This window comes from Lissotriton helveticus, chromosome 5_1, assembly GCF_964261635.1.
Source record: "Lissotriton helveticus chromosome 5_1, aLisHel1.1, whole genome shotgun sequence".
Taxonomy (NCBI): Eukaryota; Metazoa; Chordata; class Amphibia; order Caudata; family Salamandridae; genus Lissotriton; species Lissotriton helveticus.
In genome coordinates this window covers 257,853,173-257,866,744 of record NC_136065.1, presented here as the reverse complement: position 1 = coordinate 257,866,744, position 13,572 = coordinate 257,853,173, and the positions used below count along the sequence as shown (strand labels likewise).

The 13,572-nt window shown below is 41.0% G+C and overlaps 1 protein-coding gene across 1 annotated transcript in view; it reads right to left on the bottom strand.

Annotated features, from left to right (window-relative positions):
* The window catches only part of LOC144752438 (uncharacterized), a 408,565-nt gene that overhangs the window by 357,386 nt on the left and 37,607 nt on the right, over nucleotides 1-13,572 (bottom strand). The window contains exons 6-10 of the mRNA XM_078640369.1: nucleotides 11,537-11,584; nucleotides 10,409-10,456; nucleotides 6,240-6,287; nucleotides 5,622-5,657; nucleotides 392-445 (exon numbers count right to left, since the gene is read on the bottom strand). Coding sequence (XP_078496495.1) covers nucleotides 392-445; nucleotides 5,622-5,657; nucleotides 6,240-6,287; nucleotides 10,409-10,456; nucleotides 11,537-11,584 — 234 coding nt within the window. The remainder of the gene's footprint in view (nucleotides 1-391; nucleotides 446-5,621; nucleotides 5,658-6,239; nucleotides 6,288-10,408; nucleotides 10,457-11,536; nucleotides 11,585-13,572) is intronic.

Below are 13,572 nucleotides of genomic sequence, written 5' to 3'. Positions count from 1 at the left end.
CAGCGGAGCCGCAAGCGGAGCCATGCTATTGTGACATCGTCCTCGTTGGCATGTAAAACTACAGAAAATTTCCGAATGCTGCTGGCGCAGGAGATGTTCACAAGATGAGGAATCCACTGGCAGATGTCTCCATCAGAAAGAACCATGTAGCTCGCAAGAAAGGCCAAGGGCACGTTAAAAAAAAGAGGATTCCTTCTTCCCCTTCTTTTCCTACTTTTTTCTCTCTTTTTTTTACTCTCAGTTGGGCACTACCCATTTATTTGGTCTTCATGGCTATAGAGAAATCAAACCCCTCACATCCAACCAACCCCACAAGAGATGTATACCCAAAACAAAATGGGTACCGTACCTGTATTAGCGTTATTCTGGGAGAAAAGTGTAGGAAACTGACCTGTGGCTTGTTTCCTTGTTCCGGGGGTGCCGATGGACGAGACCTCCAATTGTTCTAGAAGGAAAGAAAAAAGAAAACGGAAGACTTGAGAATTTCATCAAGCTAAAAATAACTGTCCAAATAAATCCCTACTTCCAAAACTCTACGATCTTGTCTTGTCAATCGCATGCCAAGCGACAAGAATTTAAAAAACATAACTCTGCTTTACCACTCTCCAATCTATCGCTCAATGCAAGACTGCTGTATACCATTGTAGTATACGCCACTACACTCTATACCACTGCTATATACGCCACTGTACTGTATCTTAATACAATCTACGCCACTCCACTCTATACCCTTCTACTGTATGCCTCTAGGTTATACCTGATTCCACTTTGCTCTCCTCCACTATACCACAATTAACTGTACCATAGTAGACTTTACAACACTGTCCTCCAGTATATTGTACCATACTCCACTTAACATTAATATTAATTAATATTAGAAAAACCATTGAAATTCCCAAAAAGAACAAAGGTTAAAGATGAGTTATAGTTAGGAAAACTTTATTTATGTTTCCTACACAAATCCAACTTAAACTACACAAACATTAGCCATTCTAAATTTATAGTTATACATTTAATTTATCGTTTATGCACCACCTCCAGTAAATGTCATACTTATAACTCATATTTATACTAATGCTCCACCTCAATCACCACACTACATTAACTAACCTTGTCACTGTACCATGCACTATGTTCTGCCACATTATATAATTTCAGATGTCATACATGTTGTTATAAATGCAATCACTTCCCATGCTCTAAAGTTTTTAATATGCAATGGTATAAGTAGTGCATAAAGAAGGGGTGTGTAAAAGTTAATGTGTGTGACGAGTGAGGTGAGCACACTGTGTACTGAGGTGCACAAAGTGCATGAATTTTAAGGTGATGTGTATGGTATAAATGTGAGTTATGAGTATGAAATATTAATTTGAAAGTGGTGAATAAATTAAAAATTAAAAATGTAACCATAACTTAAGAATGTCTAATGTCTGTGTAGTTTAAGTTGGGTTTGCATATCAATCATAAAGGTTTCCTAACTATAACTTATCTTTAACCTTTTGTTTTTTTTGTGAATATATAAATAACTTTATCGCTTATGGGAGCCTTAAATGATAGAGATAATTTTTACATTGATACGTAATTATGTACAGTTGAGTAGCCAATATCATGCAGTTTATAAGTTATGGAGCTAATATCCTTAGTTCAATTTGGGTGATGTAGGGGTATCACGAGACAACAAGTATGTCGGAAGGAGGAATCCAAATATCCTTGAGGCATGAGGAATGAGGGAGTGTGGAAGCATAAGTATCCATCTTGTCTTTGCAGGAAATGAGGTCGTTGATACAGTCTATGTTCTTAGGAGCAAGATCCTTCACTCACCTCATAGCAACTCTGCACTGTGCAAAAAGAATGGCCAGTCCTTTGAACCTTCTCAACTGTCTGGGAATGCTTTTGACATACACCAAAAATATCTGGAGCATGGACAGGGTGAGGGAGCCAGATATAATTTCCGAAAAGACTATGAATATCGATTTGTAGGTGCGAAGATAGGTGGGCAGGACCACTTGATAACAGTCAGGCACTAGGTAATGATATTTGGGGCAGCTCGAATCTGCGGCAAGGCCTATAGCATACACTGGTACAAGAGTGGAATGTAATAAATGTAGATATTGAAAATGAATGACTCTATGCCTGCTGTTCAGTGCTTTTTGCTGAATTTACCGACAGCAGTATTTCCATATGGTATCATTAGGATATGGGTTCAGGTTTCGCTCCCATATCCCTCTCGATAATGGTTCAGGGCCATTTGATGATATAGAGTCCAGTAATTAAATCCCCAAATACCGAGAGCAGGGCGAGAGTGAAAGTAGCAATAGAATAACAAACAGCTGGCCGCTGGAGAGAGGGACTAGGCAGGGATGATCCCTCTCACCACTGATAGTTCCACTGATCATAGAACCCCTGTAGCAAATTATATGCACCGGCACACAAACAGCAGTTTAATGGTAAGAGGTCAACAGGAAATTACCTTATTTGATGCCAAAGATATATTGTTAACACAGAGAAACCCAGTGACTACATGGCCGGCGGTATACAGTACACCGGCTCAGGTGGGGGAGCACTCTGGGTTCCTACTAAATGCAAATACATCAGTTCCTTATCCTATGCGGGCAACAGTGCCTGGGGGTGCACAATACACGCATCTCCACACTAAGGTCGCAATGGGAAGATGACTTGGATGGGGACCGGACAACTATAATGGAAAATTGCAGAAAAGTTATACTGAACGCCCCACTGAAACTCATACACCACGAATGTAGGCACAGGGATTAAATCACACCACAGTGGTTACATAAAATAAACCCGCCGAAACCAGAATGATGTTCCAAATGTAAAATACCAGAGAGAACCTTTCTTCACATGTGGTGGACATGCCCAGGCACGAATGCCTTTTGGGGTGAGATAATTCAGACACTAGGAATATTAACTTACAAACAGCTGCAACCAATGGTTCAAATGTGCTTATTGGGGCTAATGACACATACTAAGCATACTAAATATGCAGAGAACGTATTCAAACGTGTCCTCATCATGGCAAAAAAGTGTGTGGCCTTGAGATGGGTGACCAAACAATTGCCCACGCCAAAACAATGGCTAGGGCTATTCGCGAGGTAGGTACGAGCTGCATGTGGGGTACTTCACAGACTGGTCTATAACATAGTTTAACAGGTAGGAAAGGTGGATGGGACTTAGCAGAGGTCAGATTACAACAAAAAATGGGGTGTCCTGAGCCAGGACAAAGTGCGGATCAACCAGATGTTTGATATACTGCAAATGTGGTAAAGTTGTATGGATTGGTACCTAATAACTTATGCTGTGACTTACATCTCTTTAACTGTTTAGGGGGAGTGGGGTTTGGAAGTATGGGACAGCAGTTGAACTGCATTGTTATTCTGTTATGAAAATCAATGAAGATTATTATTTTTTAAACCCGAAGAGATGCGAGGAAAATGACAAGGTCAAGGCTGAGAAGGTGGGTGGATGCTTTGGCGTGTTTAGTAGGTTTGTGGCGTTCTTTTAATACGCCATCCATTGCGGTGGTTCTCACACTGTTTAAACATTTTGAGCGTCAGGTATTTAATATCAATCAACAGATCTTCAGGGTTTTAATACCTAAAGACGCTAATTGTTGTTGTGCTTTTAGTTCATAGGACAACGGCAGAATATGGTTATTATGAATTGGGGCCCAAGGGGAGAAGAATTCTTTTCACACCTGCATGATGTGTTAAAGAGTATCATGCATGGGAATGTCATTCGATGGTATCAGAGTAATTGGTCGGTGGATTTATAGTCCTAGAAGGATCACTGGAGTGGCACCTGCCATTTCTTGCGTACTCATATGTGAGGGGAGATGAAATGTGGGTGAATCCAGTGAAAGAAATATTTGGTTTGGGACACTGGGTATTAATACTATAATTGTGGGCAGCTATTCCACCTCTCGAGTAAGAGTGTATCAGTGTAGCCCAACTTATTCTAGGCTGTATATTGGTCCACACAATTGCTATTGGTATTGGGGTAGAGTAGCTGAATCCACACTAAGAGGTCTTTTCTGAATCCCATCTAGGAAAGTGTTAAAAAAATTCACGTAATTGAAAGTGAGTGAAAGGCTTTCTGCACAGCAGGGAGCTCTGGATCCATTTGATGCACTAGTGCAAAGAAGGAAAAAAGTCACTTACCTGTAACTCAGGTCCTCCAGCATTGTTATCTTTCATAGACTCACATGCTTGAATAATTCCCGTTGTCAGACTGGGAACCCCGGGTATTTTCCAACAGCAGTACGTACTTAACATATAACATACCATCATAAACCAACAGCCATCTTTTGCAACTCATCCTCATCTATTTACAATCTAATCTCCAGCCAATCAAAATGCTCTACCTCCAGCTGATTGCCCACGGAAGCTTCCAACTGTAGGATTTTCGAAACCGCTAATTTCTACTCATTTCTCCGCACACTTAAAAGTATCATCCAAAGGGAGGTGGGAGGGCTGCATGTGAATCTCTGAAAGATAACTTAAATGAGGTTTAACATACGCAAACACATTTCTCAAAACTGCCTCTTACATTGATGCTTACTTGCAAGTCCACACAATAATGCTTTACAAAAGCATGTGTTGTCTTCCATGTTGCTGCTTCACAAATATTCTCCAATGAGATTCCTGCAAAGTAAGCCGTTGACGTTGCCATTGCTCTAGTTGAATGCGCCCTGACTCTCCTTGGCAGTGGCCTGTTCATCAATGTTTGTGCTGTAGCAATACATGTCCCAACCCACCTTCCTATTGTCTGTTGGATACTGCCTTTTCTTTGTGTCCCAAACAATGTCCAACAAACAGTCGATCCGTCTGTCTTATGCCTTTGGTAGCTGCCAAATAAAACTTTAGACACCGTTTAATATCCAAAGAATGCAACACCTCTTCTGCTGCTGTTGCAGTATTTTCTAAAAATGTTGGTAATGTTATCTTCCTTCTTAAATGAAAAACAGTTGGTACCTTTGGTATAAACTTTGGGATTGTCATAAGTATCACATTCTCTTTTCTAAACTCTAAAAATGGTTCTCTGCAACTTAAAGCCTGCTTTTGCCTACTCTCCTTGCAGATGTTATTGCAAATAAAAAATCGTTTTTTCATGTTAAATGCATTAAGCTAGACTTAGCTGAATGTAACAAGTAAGGCAAGAATTTTTGATCTTCCATGAGTGTTGGATCTAACTGTTGCTCACGTCCCCAAAGCAGAAATTGTTTCCATTTCATATCAAATGTTCTGACTGTTGAAAGAGCCCTTGCTTTCTTCTGTATTTCTGTGCAATTTTCTGGCGATCTCAAATGTCTGTTTGTTTAGATTGAAATAGTCGAGTATATATTGGTGGGTGTCATTGTGCCCAAGTCAATGCACAAGACTTTAGACTGAATATGCTCTAAAATGTGTGCACCACCAAAGCAAAGATAGTACAGATGGTGGAGAGTTTAACCTTAGAACCAGGTCCTGCTTTTTCATATATAATTGACAAAGAGTATCTCCAGTTCTCTGTTAGCATGATAACCATGAGCAATGCAACGCAGTGACAAACAGCATATTCATCAGTTTTTCACAAATGTATTTCAATGGACTGAATATACTTACATCATCAAGGGATTTTTCCTCAATTGTCTGATCCAGCTTCTGGTCAGCAACATTGGGTGTAGGTGGCAGAAAGAATAAAAACAAAAAGAATAGACATTTATAACAAATCAAAATTAAGTGTGGTCGCCATTTTGCATTTCTTTTCTCAAATCATTGATTTTTACCATTGGTGACGGGATCATAAGTGTAAATCAAAAATTAATTTTAAGAAATGGAAGTATGTTATAGTAAACGGACAGGTGTACAAGCATTCTAAAAATTGTCACAGTATATGAATAGTCGTTGAAAACAAAAGCTGTCCAGAAAAGTTCAGAAAAATTTGGAAATACAGATTGGGGATGAAGTGCTGAAGCAATAATAAAATAGATCCGTGAAGAGAAAGAGATTTGGAATAAAGAGCTAAAGCAGTAAGAGGATTCGAGGATTCTAGGAGGAAAATAAGCAGAAATGACAATGAACTGCTTCCTGAGTGGAAATACATACCAACAGGAACAATTTTATAACTATATTCTGCTTATACGAAGTACAAGCTTATGCACCCAAGCTTCAGTGAACTATTAAATGTTTTTGGCTCTTAGCATAAAAGCAGCACATATATTAGAGAACAAAACTACTTACTGTGTCCCTTGTGGCTTCCTCACTATTCATTGCTATTGGAGGAATAGTCTAAAGGTAAAAGAGAAAGTGAGAAAGAGACCTTGATGAAAGGCAAACCACAATAATTGATGACAGTTTTCTCAGGTGCAATGTAAGTCTCTGTGACCCAATCAAGTGTAGTGGTGATGTCATTTAGGCAAGGTCAGATCCATATAAAACCATACTGCATGTGTGACACTATAATGCAGCATTGCTTAACCCCTTCAGCGCGGAAGACAAAGCCAGCTCGTCATGGGCGTTACCTGCGCTGCGCGCATGACGAGCTGGCTTTGTCACAATCAAGCCATTTTTCAAATTTCAGCGCACGGCGGGAATTCGCGGTAGCGCGGAAGCGGTTAATAGGAACCTAATCCTTTTAGAACCAAAAGAGCTGGTGCAAATTACAGGACAAGGGACCTTGGACAGATGGTACTTGATGTATGAGGAGTGGGCTGGACTGAAGGAGCTGGAGTCATAAAAAATGAAGAAGGGCTGCCTAAATCAAAGAACGGAGGGATGAACAGTGTGAAGGGAATAGCCTGAAACAGTTTATGCTGTTTACCCAAGTCAGTGCACAAGAGTTCAGCCTACATAGGCTCTGAATATCAGCAAACCCAAGATGGTCCAGAGGGTGGAGAATTTAACCATGAAACCAGGTCCTGCTCTTTCATACATAAAGTCTGTACCTGCATATATTCTTGTGTTGTGTTAACATTTGATCATTAGAGTGCGAAATGTAATAACTTGTTAAGTAATGTGATAGAAGGATTTTGTGTAACGTTGAGGAATTAACATTGTAAAGTCTTAATGTTCGTTTTACAAGTGATTAATGAGAAATACATTTTTAACATGTAATGCACTGATTTAAAGGTGCACAGGAACAATGTTCTTGTATTTGTGTGTTTAAGGAAGATCTATGACGATTCTTATGGTAGCCGATTTTGTGTAGGCCTCATGTGTATTTCTCCCTGGCTCTCACAACTGAAGCATTTGTAATGTTCATGAGTATGCAGAATTGTATCTTTCTCACGTTTCTGTTGTAGGTGGAAAAAATTCTCTTTGTTAGTTAGGAGAGGATACAATTGGACAAGGAGTGCTGATAATGTGGGACGGTGTTCTTTCTCACTGGAGAAGGCCTGAAAATAAAGGTCATCAAGCCAGAGGCCAAGAGTATTGAAACTGACTGGAAAGTTACCTACGAGGAGGTGTCCAGCTGGATGGGATGATCTTGTGATGCAAAGATGGGTGTGTCCTAGGATTGTGATGTTGGAATTGGGGACAGTGCCCTGGGGATTTTGGAAAGGAAGAGGAGATCTGATGGAGAGAGAAGGAGCATCTTAGAATGAGCTCCGTAGCTTTATGCTACATGGCCCATTCAACGCGGGTGCACTTCTTAGGAAGTCTTCACGCGCTGACACCTTTTTCCTTAATTTGCTTGGGGAAATGCTACGTAGGGATGTCATGTTAGTGGTAGTGTAGGGACAGACTAATGCTTTTACTTAAGAACCTCAAATGAAGAATACTCTTGATGTCGACGCAGTGATCATCTGCGTTCTGATTTTAGAACTGGTCATTCTCTGCATGTTGCATAGATTGAGCGTTGCCCGTAAGTTTGGTTTTGTATTAGTTCTTATGTCTTTTTACACCCTCATTCTGAGGTGTTTGTATGTCCAATTGTTCTTGGCATTGTATTAAACTATCTAAATTTAGAACCTGGAGTCAGTGATTCTTAGGAGTCATGGGTTATTCGAATTGTGAAATCTAATTAGATAAGATATTTCTCCCCTCTACACTTTTAAGCAAGAACCAACGGTCTGTAGACCATGGGTTCCCGGGAAAATCTAGGACGTAATACACTAATCTCTTCAAGTGATTTTGCCTCAGTTGTCTGATCCAGCTTATGGACAGCAATATTGGGTGTAGGTGACAGGAAGAAACCCAAAAATCGTTTATGATGGTATGTGGGAAGGGCGGGCCAAAGCAAAGGGATTAAGGGTGGATGGCCTTACAATCGAATGTACAAAAACGTTTTCTTATCTAGGGGTTCTGCTTGATGGTACGGGGCAGTGGGGAGCTGCCATAAAAAGTAGGACCTTGTTATTTAAGCGCTCTATAGTGGCACTTATGAACTTATCGAAGCAGTTGTGCAAAAGACCCCTGGAAATTCTTCTAAAAATATACAAGGCAAAATGCAGGAGTATTGCCCTATATGGGGCTGGAATCTGGGGAATTCAGAATGCTCCGACTATTCAGGTAGCTGAGAATTTTTTTCTAAGATATCTATTGGCATTGCCACAGGGTACAGCGACGTTTAATTGCCACGAGGAATTAGGTCTGGAGTATATTTCTGACCTTATAAAAATTCAACCAATTTTACTCTGGCATAAGGTATGGACCGGTGAATCTTTGGAGTTAAATCGGGACATCATAAAGGATGCAATGGCCCTCGACAATGTAAATTGCATCCCGTGGCTAATTTATGTTAAAAATACCTTTACGGATCTGCAAAGACCAGAATTATACAGTGACCCGGAAAATATCATTGGGATATCCAGGAAAGACTTGAAACTATTATGTACTCCTCACTTTGGAATGTTAAGAAGTGCATGTGAACTCCCGAAACGTACCGTCTTAAAGCATCAAATGACCCTGCTATGCCAGACGATCCAACCATATCTATCTATTTGCAGTGTGGGTTTTGACCGTTTTCTTTTAACGCGGTTCAGATTTGAGATATTCTTTCGCATGGTAACTTTTCCATCAAGGAATGACTGGTCCAGGGACTTTGAACCCTGTACTTGTGATGACCTGTCAAATCAATCTACTTTCCACCTGATTTTATTTTGCAAACATTATGATAGGGAACGTAAAAGATGGATTAGACCGTATTTAAAACAAGGTCATTGGCGCCAATGCAGACCAGCGTATCTAAGCCTCCTGCAATTAGGTAGAGAGAAATGCATTATGGTTATGACTTGTTTTTTAAAAAGTATTTTTAAAAAACGTAAATTAATGATGGTAACTGACTGATTAACGACCTCATCTGAAAAGTAATGTTTATAAGGATCTGCTTTATATCGAAAAGTTATTCATTTAATATCTTTTAAATTCTGTTTTAAAGTAGGATGTTTGAGTGCTTGATGTAATGTGTATTTATTGCGATGATTTTATGATTTTATACTTTGCTAAAATCGAATAAAGCATTTTCTGAATCTGAATCACTGGAGAAGGTCTGAGAATCAAGGTCATCAAGCCAGAGGCCAAGAGTATTGAAACTGACTGGAAAGTTACCTACGAGGAGGTGTCCAGCTGGATGGGATGATCTTGTGATGCAAAGATGGGCGAGTCCTAGGATTGTGATGTTGGAATTGGGGACAGTGCCCTGGGGTTTTTGGGTTAGAAGAGGAGATCTGATGGAGAGAGAAGGAGCATCTTAGAATGAGCTCCGTAGCTTTATGCTACATGGCCCATTCAACGTGGGTGCACTTCTTAGGAAGTCTTCACGCGCTGACACCTTTTTCCTTAATTTGCTTGGGCAAATGCTATGTAGGGATGTCATGTTAGTGGTAGTGTAGGGACAGACTAATGCTTTTACTTATGAACCTCAAATGAAGAATACTCTTGATGTCGACGCAGTGATGATCTGCGTTCTGATTTTAGAACTGGTCATTCTCTGTATGTTGCATAGATTGAACGTTGCCCGTAGGTTTGGTTTTGTATTAGTTCTAATGTCTTTTTACACCCTCATTCTGAGGTGTTTGTATGTCCAATTGTTCTAAATTTAGAACCTGGAGTCAGTGATTCTTAGGAGTCATGGGTTATTTGAATTGTGAAATCTAATTAGATAAGATATTTCTCCCCTCTACACTTTTAAGCAAGAACCAACGGTCTGTAGACCATGGGTTCCCGGGAAAATCTAGGACGTGGAAATACAGATTGGGGATAAAGTAGTAAAGCATGATAAAAAAGATGAGTGAAGAGGAAGAAATTTGGAATAAAGAGCAGAAGCATTGTGAGTCTTCGAGGCTTCTCAAGTACAGATATGTAGCGACATGATCAACTTTATAAATGTTTTCTGCTTTTAGGACGTCCAAGCTTCAATGGCCTGAGAAATGGCTTTTATCATATCATTTCAGAGCAAAACTACTTACTTTGTCCCTCGTGGCATTTTCACTATCCACTGCACGGGGAGGCACACTCTAATGGCAAAAGAAAACGTAGAAAAGTCTTCTCAATGAATGACAGACTATGAGAATTAATGTAGATTTTCAACAGATGCAATTATAGTCTCTATAACCTATACCCTAAGCAACTGTACAGTTACCTTCATTTACATAAGGCCAGACCAGCTAAAACCTATGTTGAGTGCAATGTAAATATGTAATATTGCATTTGTGGCACAATTTTACAGCATTACAACACTAAGAACTAATTATTTTATTACCAACAAAAAGCTTGTGCTAATTCCATATTCTTTTTGCAAATTAATTTGTAAGCCGTGTGTGGGAATCCTATCACCAATTTTTGGTATTGTTACTTATTTTTCATCAATCTCTAAATGGGTCTTGAGGTTACAGTATGGGTCCTGACAATGATATTAACTTATTACGTATAATGATTATTCGTGAACATGCTAAGCTCAAGTTTAACTGTGGCAAAATACCCTCAAACTGTGTTTATGGAACAGAAAAGCATATCCAGAAATCATAGAACACCGGCTGGGACGACATGATAATGTGTTAAAAGACCACATACAAGAAAAGATGAGAAATGACCTTGGACACATGGTATGCCTGATGGTTGGATTGAACTGAAGGAACAGGAGTCTAAGAATGGGTGAAGACTGACTGCACATGGTGAAGGGAATAACCTGGAATTGGTTCTTGCTGTGTACCAAACTAAAAACACAAGACATAAACCTCTATGTGCATTGAAGTGTATGCATTAGCAAAGCCGAAGGTCCAGACGATGAAGAATGTAACGGGAAAACAGGTCCTTGTATGTTTCAATACTATTTTATACAGGCTGGAGATGAAGAGAAGAGTGAAGGGGAGGAGGGGTTGGAAATATAGAGCTAAAAGAGTGAGAGTCTTTGAGAATTGCAGTAGAAAAAAAATGATCACAAATGGCATAGAATGGACTCTCACATGGAGATATATAACAAAATAAACAATAATATGATTGCATTCTGCTGTATGGAAAACCCATGCTTTGCACTGTGAAATAGTTGTGGATTTAATCATTAAAGCAACAGAACTATTATAGGCCAAACTACTTACTGTGCCTTTCATGGCCTCTTCACCATCCACCGCACTGGGAGGCGAGCGCTAATGGTAAATGAAAAAGTCAGAAAGAGTTCTCCATGAGAGGCAATCTATGATCATTAATGTAAAGGTGCAGTCAGAGCCTCTATCACTCACACAACTGCAGTCACACTCTCATTTAGATAAGGTTAGGTCCATATAAAGCCCATGTTGAAGGTGCAGTAAAGGGATTGCACTCCATGTCTGGCACAATATTACAGCACTTCAATGTGGTAATTCCAATCCTTTATCGGCAGCAAAGAGCTGGTGCTAATTTCACAGTTTTGTTTTTTAAACGTCATTATTAATGTCACTTTGGGTGTCGAACAGCAATCTTTACGCAGTTATATCGGTCATGTATATACTATAAGGTAAAAAAACTCTGGGTTTTTGTGCCCCGATCTGCATATATAACTATCAATTGGCAACAATTGATATTCTAATCTAGCATGTTTGTCTGATGATATCAGCCAGGGATTTGAGATCTATTGTGACAACATTCCCTGGATGGCCTCTTTAGGATGACCCAGTAGAATCCATGCATGCCTTGCAATTTTTACATTAAAAGGCCGCACTTTTACATGTCAGGAAATCTTATAGAAACGCTATTTCTGCATGACACTCCCCATTCTAAACTAAACTCTGTGTTCCTGATTAATTCATCTTATGTTCTCTCTACTTTGGCAACTGCTCTCTTTCATAATGTTTTGAGTTATGGTATGATCTATCTTGGTCCATGCTTTAGAAATACTACAATTAAATAAAGAAAATAAATATTATGAGTATTATTCCATAGTGATATCTGAGCCTAGCGTATTCACAGGTACTCATTATGGAAAAAAGGAGTAATTGGTGTTCGGTACTCGAAGAGTAAAGCCTCAACCTCATTTAGAGTTTCATAAGGAGTGTGTAATAGTACCACAAATTGATCATATTCTCCCCATTTTTCCTCAGGCGACATTGTGTGTATGATGGGTAGACTGTACTGAAGGATCGGGAGTCAAAAAGAATTGATAAGGGCCACCTAAACCGGAGAACTGAGGAATGAATAGATCATGTGAAGGAAGTATCCTTGAACGGTTCTCACTATGTTCCAGAATCAATACTCAAGGCATAAGCCTTTTGAGCTTTGAAATGCGTGTATCAGCAAAACCTGGTGGTGAAGGTGAGAGGTGCCGCTAGTGAGTTGGTGCACAATGCGCCACGGAAGCAACGGAGGCGAGCGGCCGGATCCCGGGGAGGTGGCGGAGCTCGGTGAGCCACATGCAGCTGGGTCTCCAGTGAGCGCAGGGCGGCCCTGAGGCGGGAGCACAGCGGGGCCTCCGACCAGCAGAGCTTCGGCCAGTGGGGTCGGCTGGCACTCGTGATTGGAGCAGGAGCACAGGAGGAGTCTGGGCAGTAGTGTGGTGGGGGCCGGGCCAGAGCTGCAGACGGAGGAGGCCTGGATACGGCCTAGAGCTTGCACACCACCAGAAGCCGCATAAACAGCCCAGGGGCTGTCACAGCTCCCTGAAGGGGATGCTCTCTTTATCAGTGAAGAGCTTTAGGGACTCTGTGTGCTGGCGGTGAGAGGCCTGTGACAGAGCAAGAACTGCTCGGCTGGTTTGTGCGAGGCTCCCCCATCTGCAGGCCTCAAAAGGGAGACTGGAGGAGTTTATGCCTACACGTGGGGCCTGGAGCAGTGATGGGGCCTACTGCAGCCTTGGAGCCTGGAGGGACTGGAGCCCGGTTATACCCCTGTTTAGACATTCGCCATTGCTGGGGCCTGCACACTGCGCCCTCAGGGTCTGCCGATTGTGAAAGGTGTGGAAGAGCTGGAGGGGGATGGGCCCCACAGGAGGTGGGAAAAGCCCTAGCATACACCTTGAGTGCCTCAAAGGGGGATCGCTCTGCACTGAGGCCTGAACACCACTGAGAGCTGAAGGGTGAGAGGCCTGGGGAGCGCCTGCGAGTGGCACAGTGGTTGGAGAGCTAGGGAAGCCACGGTGGTTGCAGAGCTAGGGTAGCCACGG